The sequence below is a fragment of the Dendrobates tinctorius genome, unplaced genomic scaffold, assembly GCF_039654945.1.
Source record: "Dendrobates tinctorius isolate UK_male_01 unplaced genomic scaffold, ASM3965494v1 ptg000240l, whole genome shotgun sequence".
In the NCBI taxonomy this organism is placed as follows: Eukaryota; Metazoa; Chordata; class Amphibia; order Anura; family Dendrobatidae; genus Dendrobates; species Dendrobates tinctorius.
In genome coordinates, this window is record NW_027361907.1 from 4,124,529 (window position 1) to 4,146,743 (window position 22,215).

General features: G+C 42.1%; 1 protein-coding gene across 2 annotated transcripts in view; it reads left to right on the forward strand.

Annotated features, from left to right (window-relative positions):
• Nucleotides 1–14,521, forward strand: part of COL4A2 (collagen type IV alpha 2 chain) — a 405,245-nt gene extending 390,724 nt beyond the window's left edge. For both annotated transcript variants that reach the window (XM_073556824.1, XM_073556825.1), the window contains 3 exons: nt 1,803–1,994; nt 4,570–4,856; nt 10,839–14,521. In XM_073556824.1, the coding sequence (XP_073412925.1) occupies nt 1,803–1,994; nt 4,570–4,856; nt 10,839–11,093 (734 nt within the window). In that variant the 3' untranslated portion in view covers nt 11,094–14,521. The remainder of the gene's footprint in view (nt 1–1,802; nt 1,995–4,569; nt 4,857–10,838) is intronic.
• Nucleotides 14,522–22,215: the final 7,694 nt, after the last annotated feature.

Sequence of the window (22,215 nt, forward strand, 5' to 3'; positions counted from 1 at the left end):
CCAAACTCAGTGCAGCCATCTACCAGGAAATTTTAGAGCACTTTATGCTTCCCTCTGCCAACAAGCTTTTTGGAAATGGAAATTTCATTCTCCAGCAGGACTTGGCACCTGTCCACACTGCCAAAAGTACCAATACCTGGTTTAAAAACAACAGTATCACTGTGCTTGATTGACCAGCAAACTCGTCTGACCTTAACCCCAGAGAGAATCTATGGGGTATTGTCAAGAGGAAGATGAGAGACACCAGACCCAACAATGCAGATGAGCTGAAGGCTGCTATCAAAGCAACCTGGGCTTCCATAACACCTCAGCAGTGCCACAGGCTGATCACCTCCATGCCACGCCGCATTTATGCAGTAATTGATGCCAAAGGAGCCCCGACCAAGTATTGAGTGCATTTACTGAACATACATTTCAGTAGGCCAACATTTTGGATTTTAAAATTATTTTTAAAGCTGGTGTTATAAAGTATTCTAATTTACTGAGATAATGACTTTTGGGTTTTCATTGGCTGTAAGCCATAATCATCAACATTAACAGAAATAACCACTTGAATTAGATCACTCTGTTTGCAAATGACTCTATATAATATATGAGTTTCACTTTTTGTATTGAAGAACTTAAATAAATTAACTTTTTGATGATATTCTAATTTTGTGAGATGCACCTGTAGGTACAGTGCTGTGCAAATTAATTGGGACACAGCATTTTTTTAAGTAAAATAGTAAGTTGGTTACCAGTCAGTGATTCAAACCAGTTTTAAGGCTATGTGCACACGCTGCGGATTGGGGTGCGGATTTGGCCACGCGGATTTTCTAAAATCCGCAGGTAAATCTGCAGGTCAAAAGACCTGCGGTTTTACCTGCGGATTAGCCTGCGGTTTTTCATCTCCTCAATGGAGGAGATGGCAAACCGCAGCGCAGCATGTCAATTCTTTCTGCGGTTTCAAAACCGCAGAAAAACCGCGCGGAAAATTCCGCACCGTCTGCACTGCAGTTTTGTATTCCCATAGGGTATAATGGTACTGTACATCGCAGCAAAAACTGCTGCGGATCCGCAGCGTGTGCAGACACCCTGACTGCTTTGAACAGGCTCTCACACCTGTTCAAAGCAGTTAAAACTGGTTTGATTCAGTGACTGGTAACCAACTTACGATTTTACTTAAAAAAAATGCTTTGTCCCAATTAATTTGCACAGCACTGTAGCATCATATGGTCCTTTACAGGCACAGAGAAGCAAGAACATTGCCTGCATTGGTTTTTATGCACTTGAACCAGTAAAAATGGCAATTTATTACTGACTTTAAAGGGTTATCTCCCCTCTTCAAAAAAAACAAGGTATCCTCTATCTTTTTAATAGGGGATAACTTGATGATCACTTGAGTTTCGGCCAATAGGATCCACAGGGATCCCAGGATCAGGGCTTTAGAACCTGCAGAACGGGGCTGAATGGAGCAGAGGTATGAATGAATGGCTTTCTCTCAATTCATTGTCCAGGGGACTAGCCAAACACTGCACTTGTCAGTGCTATAGACAATGAAACCCCATTTTCTGAGTTCTAAAGCCTCCATTTCTGAGTTGGTGGGGTTTCAGTGGTTTGACCTCCAGTGATCAGAAAGTTATCTAATTTCTTGTTTGTTTGTTTTTTTAATTAGGACTACCTATAGCAGAACTAAACCCTGGCACAGGCGCTTTATGGGTTTCTCTTGGGTACTTCCTTCAAATTGATTTGTGCAGTGTCAACAATGTACATTTTTAGGACGATATTTACTGCAGCATATTAAACTATCTTCTGTTTGTCAGGAAACCCCGGTGTACCAGGTACTGTTGGTTTGCCAGGAATGCCAGGAAGAAGTGTGAACATTGGCTATCTCCTAGTAAAGCACAGCCAGTCTGACCAAGAGCCTATGTGCCCTGTGGGCATGGGCAAGTTGTGGAGCGGATACAGTCTGTTGTACTTTGAAGGGCAGGAGAAAGCGCACAACCAAGATTTAGGTAACATGATTTCTATCTTTATTTACATTTTCACACTAAGGTAAGAAAAAAATATAACAGCTAGAAGTGCAATGATAAAAATGTGAAGCCCGGCAGTGTTAAAGGAGTACTCTGCTGATTTTTTTTTTTTATTCTGCCTTTGGTTGCAAATTAATGATTTGTGCGTTTGTAATGATGTAATGAGTGCAGCATTTGTATTTAGAATGAGTTCAGCAATACACTCACCAGTCATCATCTTCTGCCATTTTTAGTGGCGCTCTGCATGACCTCATTTGTGGCCTGTGTCTTCTGTGTGGAGAGGAGGTCACTTTATACATTTTCTCGAGGTAAGTCTATAACACTCAGAATGAAGCTAGATTTGCATTGAGAAAGTAACTGCCGCTCCACACAGAAGACACTGTGATCTGGCTGGTTTCAAATACGGTCACATGCTGCCAGAAGAGACTTGAGGGCTTCTAAAAATGGCAGAAAATGGCTCCCAATGAGTATATTACTGACCTCATTACATATAAACACTGTTAGGCCTACCTAGTGAGGTGGATCCACTATGCCTCAGGTTCAGGTGGGCTCGCGGACCCCAGGCAAGGGTGCTGCAGGCATGAAGGCATGTGTGCAATACAGTAAGAGCCTGGAACATGTTATTCCTCAGAAGGACGCAAGAAAGTCTAAAACAACCAAGGTAGCAGATATACTGGGTTACAAGGCAGATGCTGACAAAGAGCTGACAGAGGCACAGCGCAAACAAATAGGACTAGGAGTAAGGCCGGGGTTACACTTGCAACTGCAATGCGAGAAATTTGTGCGAGTCTATCGCCTCAATACCCGGCACTCAGGATCGGAGTGTGCAGCTACATGTATTTCTATGCAGCTGAGCGCTCCGGTCCCTAGTGCCGGCAGCAGTACAGGGTATTGAGGAGAGAGACTCGCACAAATTTCTCGCATTGCAGTTGCAAGTGTGACCCCGGCCTAATACAAAGACTCAGGTGTGTCTTAGTGGGCCTTAAATAGGCCAAAGGCAGATAATGACATGGAGGTACGTTGGGCCACTTGTAAAACTCATCATGGAGCACAGCAAAGGGCAGTGGCCATAGGGTAAGGTGGTGAAGCCCTGCTGAGCCACGCTGTCACATAACATACACATTGCTACCAAGGGGAGAAATTAAAAAAAAATCACCAGAGTCCTCCTTTAAGGAAAATCATAGCTGTTGCAATGTGTGCTTTAACTGTTAACTTAATAACTAAATGGTCAGTAATGATCAACTTGTTTTATATAGCTAAGATGTGGAAAGCAAAATGCCTTAGCAAGGAAGTCTTACTACAATCATTGTATGAGGCCTTTAGAGGGATCAGAAAATGGCCTATTGTTTAAAGCGAATCTGTCACCCCATTTTTTGAGTATCAGCTGCGGCCACCGCCATCAGGGGCTTATCTACAGCATTCTTTAATGCTGTAGATAAGCCCCCGATGTAACTTGAAAGATAAGAAAAACAAGTTAGATTATACTCACCCAGGGGCGGTCTCGGTCCTGGTTTTGGTCCGATGGGTGTCGAGGTCCGATTCGGCGCCTCCCATCTTCTAACAGTGACGTCCTGTTGAGGGCAGAGCAGAGTTCTGCATTGCGCAGGCGCTGGGAGAGGTGCCCTAAACGGGGCAGAGCAGTGCACCTGCGCAGGAGCCACGACAGGCAGCAAAGAGGACGTCACTATTAGAAGATGAGAGGCGCCGGACCGCAACACCCATCGGACCAAGACCGGAACCCCCCCCCCCCGGTGAGTATAATCTAACTCATTTTTCTTATGTGTCAGGTTACATCGGGGGCTTATCTACAGCATTACAGAATGCTGTAGATAAGCCCCCGATGGCGGTGCCGGCAGCTCATAGTCGAAAAATGGGGTGACAGATTCCCTTTAAATCAAGTTTTTATGTTAAATTTATTTTTTTTATTTTGGGGGCATATTTTTATACATTACAATCTGTATTAAAGAGAAAAAACTGAACTCTTGCAATTTTCACACCTAATATTGGGGCTTTTTTGGACTGTAATCTCCTGTTGTTACAATAAAAACACATGCATATTAAACACAATGGTCAGACCCCAACCCGTTCTTTTGTATGGAAGTGTCCAAAGAGCCCATAAAAAGATGATTGTAAAAGAAAGGGGAGCAGGGTCATCTGTGACATAACACAGGATACACCAATCACAGAAGGCAATCATCTGTGTACACAAGGGTTACTTGTCATTGTAATCCTGCCTCTGATGATAAAGAACCTTGCTGTAAACTGTTCCTGAAAGGAAGGAAGGAATCTAAAGATGCCCCAGTTGCCAGGGTGAAAATTGCAAGACTACTATTTTTTTCTTTTATGAAGATCATGGTATTAAAAAAACAAGAAAATATGCCAAATTAAAAAAATATATAAATGTAAAACAAAAACCTGATTTAAACAATAGGTGATTTTTTTAAAGCTAGCTTCCCTTTACCCTGAGTCTGACAGTTACTACACATCCAATGTACACCCACTCTTATGTTAAAGCATTTATCCCTATTTTATAATCACATTTGCTGTGTTTCCATAGGTCTGGCTGGATCTTGTCTGCAGCGCTTCAGTACAATGCCTTTCCTGTACTGCAACCCAGGTGATGTGTGCTATTATGCCAGTCGTAATGATAAATCCTACTGGCTGTCAACCACAGCTCCTCTTCCCATGATGCCTTTAGTAGAAGAGGAAATTCAACCCTACATAAGTCGTTGTACAGTTTGTGAGGCTCCTGCAGTTGCAATTGCCGTCCATAGCCAAGATAGTTCCATCCCATTCTGTCCCGACGGCTGGAGAAGCTTGTGGATTGGATATTCATTTCTTATGGTTTGTATTTTTTAGTTGGTTAAATGTTGTCTTTACTCACTTACTCCAGATATTCTACAGGGGGTTTTGTACATATTCTACAACTGAAAATCTAATATAATAGATTTTAAGGTCCATTTACTTGTTGAAGATTATGGTTTACATCCAAATATGAATCTTTCGATTTTTGTTTTTACTTATATGATGCTTTTATACGTCATAATAATTGCATGTACATGTAAAAAGACATCTTAATGTATCATTATTCCCATAGTCCTACATTTATGAAGGCTATATACACTTCAGGATGCTAAGCACAAACATAATCTATTATGGAAGGTGCCATAACGATAAGAAGTGAGGAGAACCAGAAGAATGAAATTAAAAATATATCTTCATTAGTTACAGAAGGTAAAATAACATATTAAAAAGACAGGGCAACGGGATGGCCTCCAATAGAGGGATGGAAAGCAGCAAATAAATAGTACAAAAACGCATGCACTGTAAGCCAGTAGGATTAGAAAAATATATAGCAAACCAGGCAAATCCCTAAAAAGAGTCCCCACACAATCAGGTGCTCAGCTATTTCCCATAGAGATTGAAAAAATAAATAACATAAAGCCCAGTGGGCCCCAGGGTGTTACTTAAAGGAGCTTCCAGTGCAGAGTTAGAGAAATCTCAATGGAGAAAATTGAGCCCAGTAAGTAGGATATACAATATGGGGATACATCCATGTATTATAGGAAACATATGTTCAATCCATACCTAGCAAGCCAAAAGAACAACAAAAACCTGTATACTGGTATTATATAGTGATATTTTACCTGTTGGGTATGAAGTGTTGCTGTGGGACAGTGCGGCTAAGAGAGAGCAGCTTTCCAGCCCTGCGCCCGACGAGTGCCGTTTCGCTGTGATGCTTCTTCTTTAGCGCGTGCCCAATGTTAAGGTTCAATGCTATTTAAATTAGGTGGTGCTCAGGATTGCTTTGATGAGGCAAGAGGTGTGGACCCTGGTTTACATGGCGCTTGGTGTAGCTCGTGCGGCCAGAACCCTCCTACCAAAACTAAGGGGACTTCTTGAATCGCGCTCTGTGACACGCAGTGGAACGCACCACGGTAACGTGTAGATCGCTTCCAGAAGTCAAAGAGGGATGAGGTCTGGTGCACGCACTGAGAGCGTCAGGAAAAGGAGAGGGGAGACTATTCATTAGGTACTCGGGGGGGGGGGGGGGGATGAAAACAAAAGACTAGGAAAAAAACAAACTGAGGTGGAGTGAGAAAGAAAGGGGAGGAAGAAGAGGAGGGGGATTGACGGTGGGGATGTGGTAGGAGGAGGGGGGTGGGAGGATGGGAGATGTGGGGAGAAAATGGATCTGATGGTAAAAAATACCAAAGTGTACAGAAAAAGAAAGACAAAACACATGGCAAAGTGCCTGATGAAAGGTGAAGAGCAAAAGGGCTGCCCTGATAAAGGAGGTAAAATTATTATACTCCAAAGTAGAAGATATGGCAGATGGAAGTAAATTGAAGCGTTATAAAAAATAAATCAATATCCAAAGTGTGGTGTAATTAGGGATGTGGACTATGATCTATTCCAAAGGTGCCAACATAAAAAAATAAATAAAAACATATGAAGAATATTAAAATACGGGAAGAGAGGATGGGAATTTGGTAGTAGTGCTGTGGGCCATAAATAGGAAAAAGGATGGGGCATGTAGGTGTGTAGTACATGCCCTATGTAAAAAAGTGAAGCAGTGGAAGGGAATATTGGTGCACAATACTAGCCATATGTAATTAGTGGAGCAATAGTGGAAGGTAGTAAATATGGCAAAATGGTAATCAAGGAATATGAAGTGCAAGGTGCATCCATTTGTTCTTTACACATAGTGCTATTATTTCGTTATAATGTCCATAATTGAAGAGGGAGAAAAATTCTTCAATTTTACCATATTTCAATACCATTTATGTCCATAGTTAAATAGAAAAAGAGATAGTAAATGGATCCTTCGTTTTTTATTCCAGACAGAAACCAAGTTTAGAGTATCATAGTCACTGGGAATTTGCACATGGACCCAAGAAACGGTAGAACATCAGCCAAAGCGACGTTATCACATAATGGCATGAGAAAGGGAACATCAGATGACATGAGCCACCATGGCCGCTGGGGATATGCGCATGGACCAAGAGAGGTGGAGCATCAGTCAAAGCGACGTCATCACAAAATGGGATAAAAGAGAGAGCTTCGGATGACAAGAGACACCTAAAGTAAATAGCAACAATCAATTAAAGGGAAATTAGAACGTTAAAATTCCAAAACAGTAATGAAACCATGTGTGGTGAGAATAAAAAAAATAAATAATAAAAGAACCTTAACACCAGACCCAAGGAAAACAGCTGTAAAAAGGAATTAGAACCTAGAAATTCATTCAGACCTAAGGGAGTCATGGTGCCCAGCCAATAAATCCATCTACTTTCCTGTTGGGCTAGAAGCTTACCCAGGTCTTCCACACGTATACCTAGGTCAATTTGATCGATGCCTATGAAGGTCAGGCCGTTGGGGTTGGAATTGTGGTAGGTTTTAAAATGGTGGGGTAAAGTTTTGAAAAGTGAGATAACCTCAATGGTTTTAGCTTTCTCAATATCCCTGATATGTTCCCTCACTCTGATTTTTAATTCCCATGTTGTCAGGCCAATATAGATCAAACTACAGGGGAATGTGGCATGATATATTTACTCCCCGGGATGAACATGTAAGATGTTTCCTGATGGTAAAAGACTTTGATCCATCAGAGTTGGGGAACTCAAATTCCTTCCTCAAGATTCCACAGGCTTTACAAAGGCCACATGGGAAAAACCTTGCTGTAAGGGTCTGTTTGGCAAGGTAGATGTTGAGTTATAGTGACTGTGGACCAATAGGTCCTTCAAATTCCGACTTCTCCTTGCCACTATAGAGGGATAGGAGGGAATAATTTTGCGAAGAATCGGATCTGTCATGAGGATGTGCCAGTTTTTTAAGGAGTTGCTTGAGATCCTCCCATTGGATTTTAAAGGTGGAAATAATTATTACCCAACCGTCCGTTTGTCCCGGATTCTTTGGGGCTGGATATACAAATTGGTATATCCAGCCCCAAAGATCTGGAACAAATGGACGGTCAGGTAAGATTTACCAATTGGTATATCCAATTTTACCAATTGGTATATCCAGCCCCAAAGAATCCAAGACAAACGGACAGTCAGGTAAGATTTACCAATTGGTATATTAAATTTTACCAATTGGTATATTCAGCCCCAAAGAATCCGGGACAAAAGGACGGTCAGGTAAGATTTATTTCCAACATTAATACCCAATGGGAGGATCTCAAGCAACTCCTAATAAAACACTGGCACATCCTTGTGACGGATTCGATTCTTCGCAAAATTATTCCCTCCTACCCCTCTATAGTGGCAAGGAGAAGTCAGAATTTGAAGGACCTATTGGTCCACAGTCACTATAACTCAACATTCACCTTGCCAAACAGACCCTTACAGCAAGGTTTTTTCCCATATGGCTTATGTAAAGCCTGTGGAATCTTGAGGAAGGCATATGAGTTCCCCAACTCTGATGGATCAAAGTCTTTTACTATCAGGAAAAATCTTATATGTACATCCCAGGGGGTAATATACCACACCACATTCCCCTACAATTTGATCTATATTGATCTGACAACACGGAAATTAAAAATCAGAGTGAGGGAACATATCAGGGATATTGAGAAAGCTAAAACCATTGAGGATATCTCACTTCTCAAATCTTTACCCCGCCATTTTAAAACCTAAAACAATTCCACCCCCAACGGCCTGACCTTCATGGACATCGATCAAATTGACCTAGGTATACGTGGAGGAGACCTTGGTAACCTTCTAGCCCAACAGGAAAATAGATGGATTTATTGCCATGACTCTCTTAGGTCTGAATGAAAGTCTGGGTTTTAATTCCTTTTTACAGCTGTTTTCCTTGGGTCTGGTTTTGAGGTTCTTTTATTATTTTTCTTTTTTATTCTAACCATACATGGCTCCATTACTGTTTTGGATTTTTAATGTTCTAATTTCCCTTTAATTGATTGTTGCTATTTACCTTAGGTGTCTCTTGTCATCCGATGCTCTCTCTTTTATCCCATTTTGTGATGACGTCGCTTTGGCTGATGCTCCACCTCTCTTGGTCCATGCGCAAATCCCCAGCGGCCATGGTGGCTCATGTCATCTGATGTTCCCTTTCTCATCCCATTTTGTGATGACGTCACTTTGGCTGATGTTCCACCGTTTCTTGGGTCCATGCGCAAATTCCCAGTGGCTATGGTACTCCAAACTTGGTTTCCGTCTGGAATAAAAAATGAAGGCTCCATTTACTGTCTTTTTCTATTTAACTATGGACATAAATGGGATTGAAATATGGTAAAATTGAAGAATTTTATCCCTCTTCAATTATGGACAATATAAGGAAATAATAGCACTATGAGTAAAGAACAAATGGATGCACCTTGCACTTCATATTCCTTGATTACCATTTTGCCATATTTACTACCTTCCACTATTGCTACACTAATTACATATGGCAAGTATTGTGCACCAATATCCCCTTTGACTGCTTCACTTTTCATATGGCATGTACTACACACCTACATGCCCCTTCCTTTTTGCTATTTATGGCCCACAGCACTACTACCAAATTCCCATCCTCTCTTCCCGTATTTTAATATTCTTCATATATTTTTTTATTTATTTTTTATGTTGGCACCTTTGGAATAGATCATAGTCCACATCTCTAATTACACCACACTGGATATTGATTTATTTTTATAACCCTTCATTTTACTTCCATCTGCCATATCTTCTACTTTGGAGTACAATAATCTTACCACCTTTATCAGGGCAGTTCTTTTGCTCTTCACCTCTCATCATCACGTACTTTGCTGTTTGCAGTTTCTTTTTCTGTACACTTTGGTATTTTTTTTCCCACATCTCCCATACTCCCACGCACCTCCCCACCGTCACTCCCCCTCCTCTTCTTCCTCCCCTCCCCTTTCTTTCTCACTCCACCTCAGTTTGCTTTTTTCAGACTTTTGTTTTCATTTCCCCCCGGAGTACCTCATGAATAGTCTCCCCCCTCCTTTTCCTGATGCTCTTAGCACATGCACCGGACCTGCATCCCTCTTTGACTTCCGGAAGCACTCTACGCGTTACTGTGGTGCGTTCCACTGCGTGTCACAGAGCGCGATTCTGGAAGTCCCCTTAGTTATGGGAGGAGGATTCCGGCCGCACGCGCTACACCAAGCGCCATAGAAAACAGGGTCCACACCTTTTGCCTCATCAAAGCAATCCTAAGCACCACCTCATTTAAATAGCATTGAACCTTTATACCAGTTACGCCCCATGGAAAAAGCATCACTGCGAAACAGCGCTCGTCGGGCGCAGGGCTGGAAAGCTGCTCTCTCTTAGCCGCATTGTCCCACAGTAACACTTCACACCCAACAGGTAAAAAACTCTATATAATACCAGTACACAGGTTTTTGTTGTTCTTTTGGCTTGCTAGGTATGGATTGAACATATATTTCCTATGATACATGGATGTATCCCCATATTGTGTATCCTACTTACTGGGCTCAATTTTCTCTCAATCTCTGTGGGAAATAGATGAGCACCTGATTGTGTGGGGTCTCTTTTTAGGGATTTGCCTGGCTTGCTACACATTTTTCTAATCCTACTGGCTTACAGTGCATGAGTTTGTACTATTTATCTGTTGCTTTCCACCTCTCTATTGGAGGCCATCCCGTTGCCCTGTCTTTTTAATATGTTCTTTTAACCTTTGTAACTAATAAAGATATATTTGTAATTTCATTCTTCTGGTTCTCCTCACTTCTTATCGTTATGTCACCTTCCATAATAGATTATGTTTGATCTTAGCGTATCAGTAGATTTACCACGATAAGTCTAGTAGTGAAATGTAACTTTGCTATCTTTATCACAGCACACCGCCGCCGGTGACGAGGGAGGTGGACAGTCCCTTTCTTCTCCTGGCAGCTGCTTAGAAGACTTCAGAGCAACTCCATTCATTGAATGCAACGGTGGTCGTGGAACTTGCCACTATTTTGCCAACAAATACAGCTTCTGGCTTACAACTATTGACAAGACATTCCAGAGCTCCCCGTCTGCGGATACACTGAAAGCCGGCCTGATCCGAACTCGTATCAGCCGTTGTCAAGTTTGCATGAAAAATTTGTAAATGAAATTTATACGTATTACCTTTTTTATAAGTAAACATTTAACAAATTATTGGTGCTCAATGTTAACTTATTACCTCACTACTTGATTTCACATTTGTTAAGAAAATGTTATTTTGTTTACCCATTTAGTTGGGATCAGTGCCATTACAGAGAACCCCATTTATACATATGTTAGTACTTTATCGGAAAAGTGTTTGAATTGGTCTGTATAGATAAAAATAAAATAATGAAGTGACACATGGATGAAATGGCTGGTGCACTTAACATTTACCTTACTGTACTTTCTCTATTCTGGTTTTAATTTACTAGGACCGTGTGGATTGCGGAATGAGAACAAAGGGGTTGGGACCCACACCCATTAATAATTTCCGGTGAAGCATTAGGGATATCAAATTTTATTCTGTAAATGGATTGCATTTGCCATACATTAATAGGCATGTTGCCAGCCTCTGTCGGTGCCTTTATTACTGGTTACTGTAGGGCAAAAGACGAAAATTTGATGTTACTGATATTAGCTGGATTTATCCAACTGTAGAAAGGCCACAACACTTACTCCTATTAATCTTCTGAATAAAACCTCAGCTACTGATAGACATTTCTGGCACGTTTTGTGGGAATATCAGGTATATTGAAATACATTGGGGAAATTCATAACACCCCCCTAACATAGTCAAAATCCTTGGGTTATGCCAGTTATCTTGCGTCACTGATAGATCACTAGAAGAGTATACAATTGTAGTTTATTTTTGGTTTAGTAGAACCAAGGATAGAATAGGTGAATGGCCAAAATAAAAAAAAAAACTAAAATGTGAACACAGTAAAGCAATAACAAAAAGGCCTTAAATGCTACATACAACTTTGAGATAGAAATATGTATTTTACATACTGTATGTTAGTGCTTACCTAAAATTGCACTATTTTCCAGTCTTCAATCTTCATTTATTTTCATAATAGTTCGTATGCATTTTCAAGCCTGATCCAAGTTTCAGATTTGTCTCTTGTGTGTGTCCCTTCCTGTAATATAGGCTGTATGTGAGGTCTGTATCAAAGGTGCTTCTGCCTTCACATCTCATATTAGCACAGCTTCTGTCCTGCACTTATATTCTCATCATGTTCCTAGTTTTCTCTGCTCTACCGAATATTCTTTTTCCCCTCTATATGCTTCATGTGTACAGCCTCTTCCTTCTTCCTGCTGCTATATCTAACAATGAGAGAAGGGAAGGAGAGCAGAGGGAACTGAGCTGCTGGAACTCTGATGATTTGTAACATTTTGTCAAAAGCAGCCGGAAAGTGGCAGAAATGTTGATTAAAATTACTTAGAAAGTTATTTAACTTTGCATTTAGGAAATAAATGAAAAGTAAAAACTAAATAAGGGTGTAATAAGTAATACATCTGTTATATGAAGACAACGGGTGAGGCTAAAAGAGTTCCTTTTTAAAGACCACACAGCAGCATACCACACTGGTTTTAGATATTTTTTATATAGCAGTTTCATATATTTTCTTTACTTCTATGCAAATATATGTACCGTACTTACATTGTGATTGCAACACTATCGTTAAAATTTCAGTTTTCATAAATCATTTCTAAGTCACGTATCATTTATATATTATTATTTGCAATTTAAAGGTCCCTAAAACACTTGCAAATTGACAAAAGAATTTCTAAAATCCAATTTACTGTGCTAGACTAAAATAATCCCAGTGTAAATATAATGAGTGTAAGTGGCATTGCCTTCACTTTCGGCCACTTTGTCAGTATTAGCAGATATTGGGCTACACAACTAAGCAATGCTACACGTTATCCACCACGGGGCATCAACAACTGCTTGTGAACAGCCATATACAATTCCTTCTCTGCACAGTACATAGTTTACCAGCAATAGTTATGAGAACATTAGTCTATGATTATTGTGCCATTTTATTGTATACTGATGTGAAACACACCATTGGTCCAGCGACGTCAGGCATGTTCATAAGCTTCTCTTTGACTGGACCAAACTGCTCTCCCATAAAAAGCTGCAAGAAAAAAGTGCAGTGTCCTATGTGAATAGGAGTAACATTGTCGGAGGCACATTTCTCTATGCAAATCAATTTTCTTGCAATTTTACAGTGCCTGCTGACAGCAGTTGAAGCATTATATATTAATAGGAAGATATGTGCATCACTAGTACATTTTTCTGCAGTGTTCTGTCCAGGTCAAGACATTATATAATCCATTGATTTATTCATACAAGAAATATAGGTGCAAAGCATAAAGATCATTTATACAACAGCAAACACTGGTCCAGGTATTGGTAAAATGGTTGTGCTGCCTAGAAAACCCCTTATTGGTGCATCCTGAGCCGATAGATAGACCACTCTCCCAATATGCCAAGAATGATGTTCCATGTGTTTCTCGGACGCAGGCATCCATATGGCTGAAAACCTATGCTACAGCGTTGGTGTTGCAATGATTTGGCACCGCACGAAAACCATGTTCCCCAATGAGCTTCTGAGCATTGGGCTCCCAGTAGTTGGTTTCCCCTTGGTCTTAGTGGGATTCCCAGTATGTTTACAACATTACCTTGGGATTCTGTAACTGGGGTCTAAACTGAGACCATCTACTTGTGGGTGACTATTTTATCTCAAACTGTAGGTACAAATGAGAGAAACCTTTGCTTGTCACCAGTCACACTTTAGGCTGTACAGTATTACTGGAATCTATGGCTAAATGACATAAAATAATATAGAATATTTCAAGATGAGCCATCAGCTCTTCTAACTTATCTGTTTAGTAAAGAATTCCATTTCCCATAACCTAACGATGCTGGAGCACGTGTACTTACCACTCAATATGATGTCCCACTGATAGTCTTCCTGGAATTGTGTGCATAAATGGACAGTGTTTCTACCTCTACTCAATGGATGTGTCCCCAGTCACTTCCACTGTTCAACCAAGGCTGACAGTGTCAGGTCTCAGTCACACTTGCAGAATTTATCCAGTTTTTAAATCCATATTTTTAGACCAAAAGAAGGAGCTCTGGACCAAGACAAAGACGAGGCACAAATTTGCTGTTTCACTACAATATGTTTATGCTCCACTCCTGATGTTCACTTGTCAAATACAGACATATTGTAGAATACATTCATAACTAAAAAGTTACGCCCAGTTGTCAACTTATTTTTACATTATTAGGGAGATTAATAAAGGAATCACAGAACTCACGAGTTCTAAGAAAAGATGCTACAGGATGCTTAGCTCATGGAGATTATTTGCTTAAACACGTCAATTCAGTTGACAAGAAAACCAAATGCCCACAGTTCAGGTTCCAGTGTTGTAATCACAATTGTTACCGGTGTTTCTTTTTCTCAGAATTTGAGTTTGTAGATTTCCCAATATGATGCTGTTGTAATTATCCTAAATAAAAGTATATTTTATAATTAATTTTGTGTCTATTTTATGTAATAGCCTTCAAAGTTGAACAAAAAGATTTGCAGGACCCTGGTCCGGTGGCCGTGTGTGTAGTCCATGGCCGACACACCAATGCCCTGCGAACTTCCTCTTTCTGGCCACTATCCCCAGCACCTCTTCTTTATTAGGAGTTCCAGCATGAGAACTTTGTTACAGTACGATACATGCATGACATTGTGTCCAACCTATTAGTCAGAGGAGGTTCAATGGGCTCTGGTCCGGCAGCCATGGACTACTAACATGATCTCTAGACTTAGGGTCCTGGAAATATTAAAGCTCTACGCTACAAAGTTCACCTGTAACACACATACATCACATTTATCTGTTAACCGCTGACGGATTCTGCTTGTCAAATGGTGTGTGTGCCGACAATGTGATACCGTCACCATTGATTCATCAGTATCAGACTGTTTAAAGGGAACCTGTCAGCAGGATTATGCATAGTAACCTACACACAGTGTCAGGTCAGCGCCGTTATACTGAATAAAATGATACCTTGGTTGATTAAATCCGTCTTGTTGTTGTTTCTTAATCTTTATTCTCTGTTTTGTGTCCTAATGCTCGTGTCCTAATGCGGGGCTGGGGTATGTGTGCTCTGATTAGATATTCATAATGCAGACTGCTGACAGGTCACCTATCCCTCACTGACCTGCCCCCTAGTTTGCATAATGAATATACTAATATGTGTAGTAGAAAAAAAACATGTCACTTCATCAAAATGGCGGTGCCTGCGCACTCTCTCTTATCGGTTTAGTGCCTATTATCTTCTTGTGTTTCAAAGAAAAAAAAAATCACCATCAAAATGACGCCCCCCTCTCCAACTTGTAACACCTTTGTGTCAAATTAGACCTCACAATTCACACTTCTATGAAAGGCTGCTCCAAAATTGTTATTCCGTGAAGAATCCCAGTAATTACTAGAAACAGGTCCTCCTTAAAAAAAAATTTAAGATGACATACAGTGGCTTGCGAAAGTATTTCTCCACTTGGCTTTTTACCTAGTTTGTTACATTACAACCAGTATTTAAATATTTTTGCCATCCGATTTGTCTGTGATGCATCAGCACTAAATAGTCTAAGGCTAATTTCACACTTGCTTTTTTTTGCAGCGCTTTTTTCCCGCAAAAAAACGCATTGAAAAAACGCATACAAACGCATACAAATGCTGCTTTTTTTCAAGCATTTTTATGAGCATGCATGAAAAAAACGCAGCGTTTTTATGCGTTTGTATGCGTTTTTAGTGCGTTTTTACCGCGTTTGCGTTTTTTTCCAACATTAGGTGGCCCCTCACACTAACCCAAACCATGACTTTACTAACCCTGACCCTAACCCTGACCCTAACCCTTAACCAAACCATACTAACCCTGACCCTAACCCTGACCCTAACCCTTAACCAAACCATACTAACCCTAACCCTGACCCTAACCCTTAACCAAACCATACTAACCCTAACCCTGACCCTTAACCAAACCATACTAACCCTAACCCTAGCCCTAAACCCCCTTAACTAACCCTAACTCTAACCCAAACCCCTAAATTCCATTGTCCAACTAATGGTAAAAAAAAAAAACGCATGCGCAAAAAAACGCATACATAAGGCTAGTTTCACACTTGCTTTTTTTTGCAGCGCGTTTTTCCCGCAAAAAAACGCATTGAAAAAACGCATACATAAGCATACAACTGCTGCGTTTTTTTCAAGCATTTTTATGAGCATGCATGAAAAAAACGCAGCGTTTTTATGCGTTTGTATGCGTTTTTAGTGCGTTTTTACCGCGTTTGCGTTTTTTTCCAACATTTTTAGGTGGCCCCTCACACTACCCAAACCATGACTTTACTAACCCTAACCCTGACCCTAACCCTTAACAAAACCATACTTAACCCTGACCCTAACCCTAACCCTTAACAAAACCATACTTAACCCTAATCCTGACCCTAACCCTGACCCTAATCCTTAACAAAACCATACTTAACCCTGACCCTAACCCTGACCCTAACCCTTAACAAAACCATACTTAACCCTAATCCTAACCCTGACCCTAACCCTTAACAAAACCATACTTAACCCTAACCCTGACCCCAACCCTGACCCTAACCCTTAACAAAACCATACTTAACCCTAATCCTGACCCTAACCCTTAACCAAACCATACTTAACCCTGACCCAAACCCCAACCCTAACCCTAACCCCCCTTAACTAACCCTAACTCTAACCCAAACCCCTAAATTCCATGGTTAAAAAAAAAAAACGCATATGCAAAAAAACGCATACATGAGCATGCCAGTGCGCACATATGCGCATCCATAGGCTATAATGGCCATTTTTAGTGCAAAACGTGCGCATATGCTTTTTTGCAGGGCCAAAAAATGCAACATGCTGCGTCTGGAAAATACCAACGCACACCCCAAAAAAACGCAGCGCATGAAAATCGCATACATGCGCTTACAAGCGCGCAGGTATGCGCACCCATGTTAAATATAGGGGAAAAAACGCATGCGCAGGTATGCGTTTTTTTCCAGCGCTAAAAAACGCAAATGTGAAACCAGCCTAAGCATGCCAATGCGCACATATGCGCACCCATAGACTTATAATGGGTGTCTTGCTGTAAAAAAACGCATTGCGCGCGCATGCGTTTTTTTGAGGCAAGTCGGACGCCCAAAAAATGCAACAGGATGCATTTTGTGCGCCCGAGCGCATACCGCAAAAAAACGCATGCGCGGAAAAAAGCGTACAAACGCATGTGTATGCGCACATAAGCGCATCCCATGCAAAGTATAGGGAAAAAAAAACGCATGCGCTATTTAGCGCTAAAATACCGCGAAAAAAAACGCAAATGTGAAACCAGCCTTTGTGAAGTTGTGAGAAAAATATAGGCATCAATTAAATTTATGGGATCAAATAACTAAAAATTGGCATGTGTGTATGCATTTACCCATTTTGTTATGAAGCCCCTAAAAATTGCTGGTGCAAACAATTACCTTCATAAGTCACATGCTTAGTGAATAGAAGTCCACCTGTGTGCAATCTGGTTTCACACTTGCGTTTTTTTGCGCTGTATTTTAGCGCTAAAAAACGCATGCGTTTTTTTTCCTATATTTTGCATGGGTGCGCATATGTGCGCATACACATGTGTTTGTATGCGTTTTTACGCGCATGTGTTTTTTCGTGGTGTGCGCTCGGGCGCACAAAATGCATCCTGTTGCATTTTTTAGGTGTCCGACTTGCCTCAAAAAAACACATGCGCGCGCAATGCGTTTTTTTACAGCAAGACACCCATTATAAGTCTATGGGTGCGCATTGGCATGCTCATGTATGCGTTTTTTTGCGCATGCATTTTTTTTGTTGACCATTAGTTAGACAATGGAATTTAGGAGTTTGGGTTAGAGTTAGGGTTAGTTAAGGGGGTTTAGGTTAGGGTTAGTATGGTTTGGTTAAGGTTTAGGGTTAGTTAGGGTTAGGGTTAGTAGGGTTTGGTTAAGGGTTAGGGTTAGGATGGTTTGGTTAAGGGTTAGGGTCAGGGTTAGGGTATGGTTTGGTTAAGGGTTAGGGTCAGGGTTAGAGTCAGGGTTAGTAAAGTCATGCTTTGGGTTAGTGTGAGGGGCCAACTACTGTTGGAAAAAACGCAAACGCGGTAAAAACGCACTAAAAACGCAAACGCATAAAAACGCTGCTTTTTTTCATGCATGCTCATAAAAATGCTTGAAAAAAACGCAGCATTTGTATGCATTTTTTCCATGCATTTTTTTGCGGGAAAAATGCGCTGCAAAACAAAGCAAGTGTGAAAGTAGCCTAAGTGTCACACGGTGTGTCAGTATATACACACCTTTTCTGAATGACTACAGAGGTTACAACACCATTAAGCAAGAGACACCACTAACCAAACAACACCACGAAGACCAAGGAGATTTACAAACAAGTCAGGGGCAAAGTTATTGAGAAGTACAAATCTGTTATGATCCCCAGGAGCACCATCAAATCCATTATCATGAAATGGAAAGAACATAGTACCACAACAAACCTGGTAAGAGAGGGACGTCCACCAAAACTCTCAAGCCCGGGCAAGGAGGGTATTAATCAGAGAAGCAGCACAGAGACCAAAGGTAACCCTGAAGGAGCTGTAGAGTTCACAAGCAGAGACTGTTATATTTGTCCATACTACCACAATAAGCCGTACACTCAATAGAAGTGGCCATTATGGAAGAGTGAGCACCACGAGAGAGGGGATCCGCCCTTCAGGAACAGGAAACCTACAGATACAAAAGGGCGGCACCTCTCCCACACATCAGTTGGATTAGAGCTCGAGAGGACCACCATGGTTAATGGCAAAATTATGTACAATACCCTAATGGCTAACAATTTCACCCACGTGAAAACTTATAAGAGGAAGAAGTGCACACCCACACGTGAAGGGAGGGAATCTAAGGGTGCTGTCATGGGCTCAGAAAAATTCCATTACCGGTAAGTAACTAAGACTATTCGGTCTCCCATGGCAGCACCATGAGAGAATTAGAGAGGTAATAACTACCTTAGGGAGGGACTACAGCTTGCAGCACCCTTACACCGAAGGTGAGATCTGAAGAAACACCCATATCTAACCTATAATGATCATAAAAGGTGGAAGGAGAAGACAAAGTAGCTGCCTTACATATCTGGTCGATGGAGACTTCCGACCACTGCCCATGAGGCTATCATGGCTCGAGTGGAATGTGCCCCACAGCCCTTCCGATGCCGATGTGCCACTCAATGTATACCCTAAAGAAATAGCCTCCCTAATCCACCTAGCTAAAGTGCTCTTTGACACTCTAAGACCCTTCCTGGCACCTTGATAGGAAACAAGGCATTGTCCTTCCAAGAATCAGTGGTCGACAGGTACTCTAGAAGGAATCTAACATCTAAAGTGTGGTGCTTCCTTTCTTTCTGGTTAGGATTGGGAAGGAAGAACTATCTCCTGCAACCTGTGAAATCTGGAGGCTACCTTGGGCAAGCAAGCTGGATCTGGCCTAAGCACCACCCTGTCATGCAGGAACTGTGTATATGGAGGGAGTTTAGCAAAAGCCTGGATATCACTCACCTTCCACGCCGATGTTAATGCGACTAAGAAGGCTACCTTGAAGGAGAGTACTTTTGCTGAGACAGATGTAATGGGCTCAAACGGGGCCTCCATCATGGCCTTGAGTACTAAGTTCAAGTCCCATGGCATACACCTTTCTCTATGCATGGGTCTAGACCTGCCTGCTGCTTTAATAAACCTGACAACCCAGTAGTTATTAGCGATGTCACAGCTAAATAAGGCCCCCAAAGCTGACACCTGCACCTTAATGGTACTAGTGGAAAGACCCATGTCCAGACCCCCCTGAAGGAACTCCAGGATTTGGCCTATTGGCACCCCCTCCCAAGCTCTAAATTGTGAGGTAGCTAGAAATTTCCACCAAGTCCTAGCATAGATCCTGGTTGTAATTATCTTCCTACTTTTTAGAAGGATGACTACTAAATTTGGGGAGAATCCTCTACCCCTCAGTAACACCCTTTCAAATTCCACGCCATCAGGTGGAGTCCAGTCACTTGTGAATGGTAGACTGAACCCTGGGAGAGGATATGCAGATGTTCTGGCAGCACCCATGGATCAGAGACCGACATGGTCCTTAGCCACAAGAACCATGCCCTTCTAGGCCAAAAGGCGGCAATTACTAAAATCCTTGCCCTGTCTTCCCTGATTTTCCTCACCACTAGAGGCAACAGAGATAAGGGGGGAAATGCGTAGGCCAGGTTGAAGTTCCACTTCATCAGGTAGGCATTCACCACCAGAGGACTCTCTCTGGGGTCCAGAGAACAGAATTGTTTCACTTTCCTGTTCCTCCTGGTGGCGAAGAGGTCCACGTCCAGCCGACCCCCATCTGGTCAAAGATGGCACCTTTCAGCGTCCATTCTTCCTGCCTTAGTAGGTTGCGGCTCAGAAAGTCTTCCCTGTCATTGTCTTTTCCTTTTTGGTGCATTGCTGTTAAAGATAGAAAATGCTCCACTGCTATCTGAAACAGGCGCTATGTTACTTCCATTAGGGGTCTGGATCGAGTCCCACCCTGGTGGTTGATGTAGGCCACTGCCACCTGATTTTCCGAGAGGATCCGTACGTGATGACCCTGAAGATATATAAGGAGTCTTTTAACTGCCAGTTCTACCACTGTTAGCTCCTTCAGGTTAGATGAACTCTCTATTTTGTGGTGACCCCATAGGCCCTGGATCCTGACTTCACCCATATGTGCTCCCCAACCAGAAGGGCTTGCATCCATGGTGACCACTCGGGTTATGCAATTCTCCCAGGGAACCCCTTTGGACAGGTTACCCCAGTCTAGCCACCACCTTAGGGACCTTACAGAAGCCTGGGATAAGGTCAGCTATCCCTGCAGGAACCCTCCAAGGGCCCTATCATTAAGATGTTTCTTTGTAGGGTCCTTGTATGAAATTGTGCCCACTGGACCACCGGGATGCATGAAGTTAGGGAACCCAACAGGGATATAGCCTGCCTAAGGGACATGGTGGGATTGTTGGATGCCTTACAAACCTGGTGACGAAGGCGAACCAGCTTGTCAGATGGTAGACAACACTCCTGTTTTTCTGAGTCCAAAATGAGGCCCAAAAACTGCTGCACTCTCAAGGGGTGTAGTTGGGATTTTTCTAACGTCTAATAACCACCCCAAGCGCTCTAGAGTGGACATTGTCCTCTCTACCTGGTGAGCTCTCAAACAGGCAGATTCACCAGCGATCAGGACCAGCGAGGACGCTGGTAACCAAGGTAAATAGCGGGTAACTAAGCGTGCGCGTCCCTTAGTTACCCACTGTGTACCCTGGATACCAGCGTGCTCGTGCTGAAAGCTGGTATCCAAGGTAAACAGCTGGTATCTAAGCACGCGCGTCCCTTAGTTACCCGCTGTTTACCTTGGATACCAGCTCCCAGCGCGAGCACGCTGGTATCCAGGGTACACAGCGGGTAACTAAGGGACGCGCGCGCTTAGTTATCTGCTATTTACCTTGGATACCAGCTCCCAGCGTCTGCTTACAGCGCAGGGAGCTCGCTGATCGTTGGTCTCCGGCTGCCACACGCAGCGATGCATGCTGGCCAGCGGGAGACCAACGATCAAAAAATGGCCCAGGACATTCCTGCATGATCAGTGATACCCGGCGGGGGGGGCAGTCGCTGATGCGTGCCACACACAGTGGGATCGCTGGCGAGATCGCTGATGCGCCACAAAATCGGTGACGCATCAGAGATCTCGTTAGCGATCTCTCTTAGTGTGAAGCTCCCCTAAGACACCTTCAGGTATCTTAAAATGGTACCCAAGGATGAACCAGACTTGTGCAAGTCTACAATTCTCTTCCTGATATCTTGGCAGATTTCTTTAGACTTTCCCATGATGCTTCACAAAGAAGCTGCATGTTTCTGGTGTGCATTAAAATACATCCACAGGTGTGTCTAACTCAAATGTTGCAAAAAAAAAAAAAAAAAAAAAATGAGTAGAAGCTTCCAAACACATGACATTATCATTTGGGCAGTCCAGAATTGTTTAAAGGCACATGGTAATCTTAGTGTATGTACACTTTTGACTTTGCAGTAAGTAATAAAAATGCCTTGAAACATTCTCTCTCATATTATTCTGGCATTTCGCAAATAATAA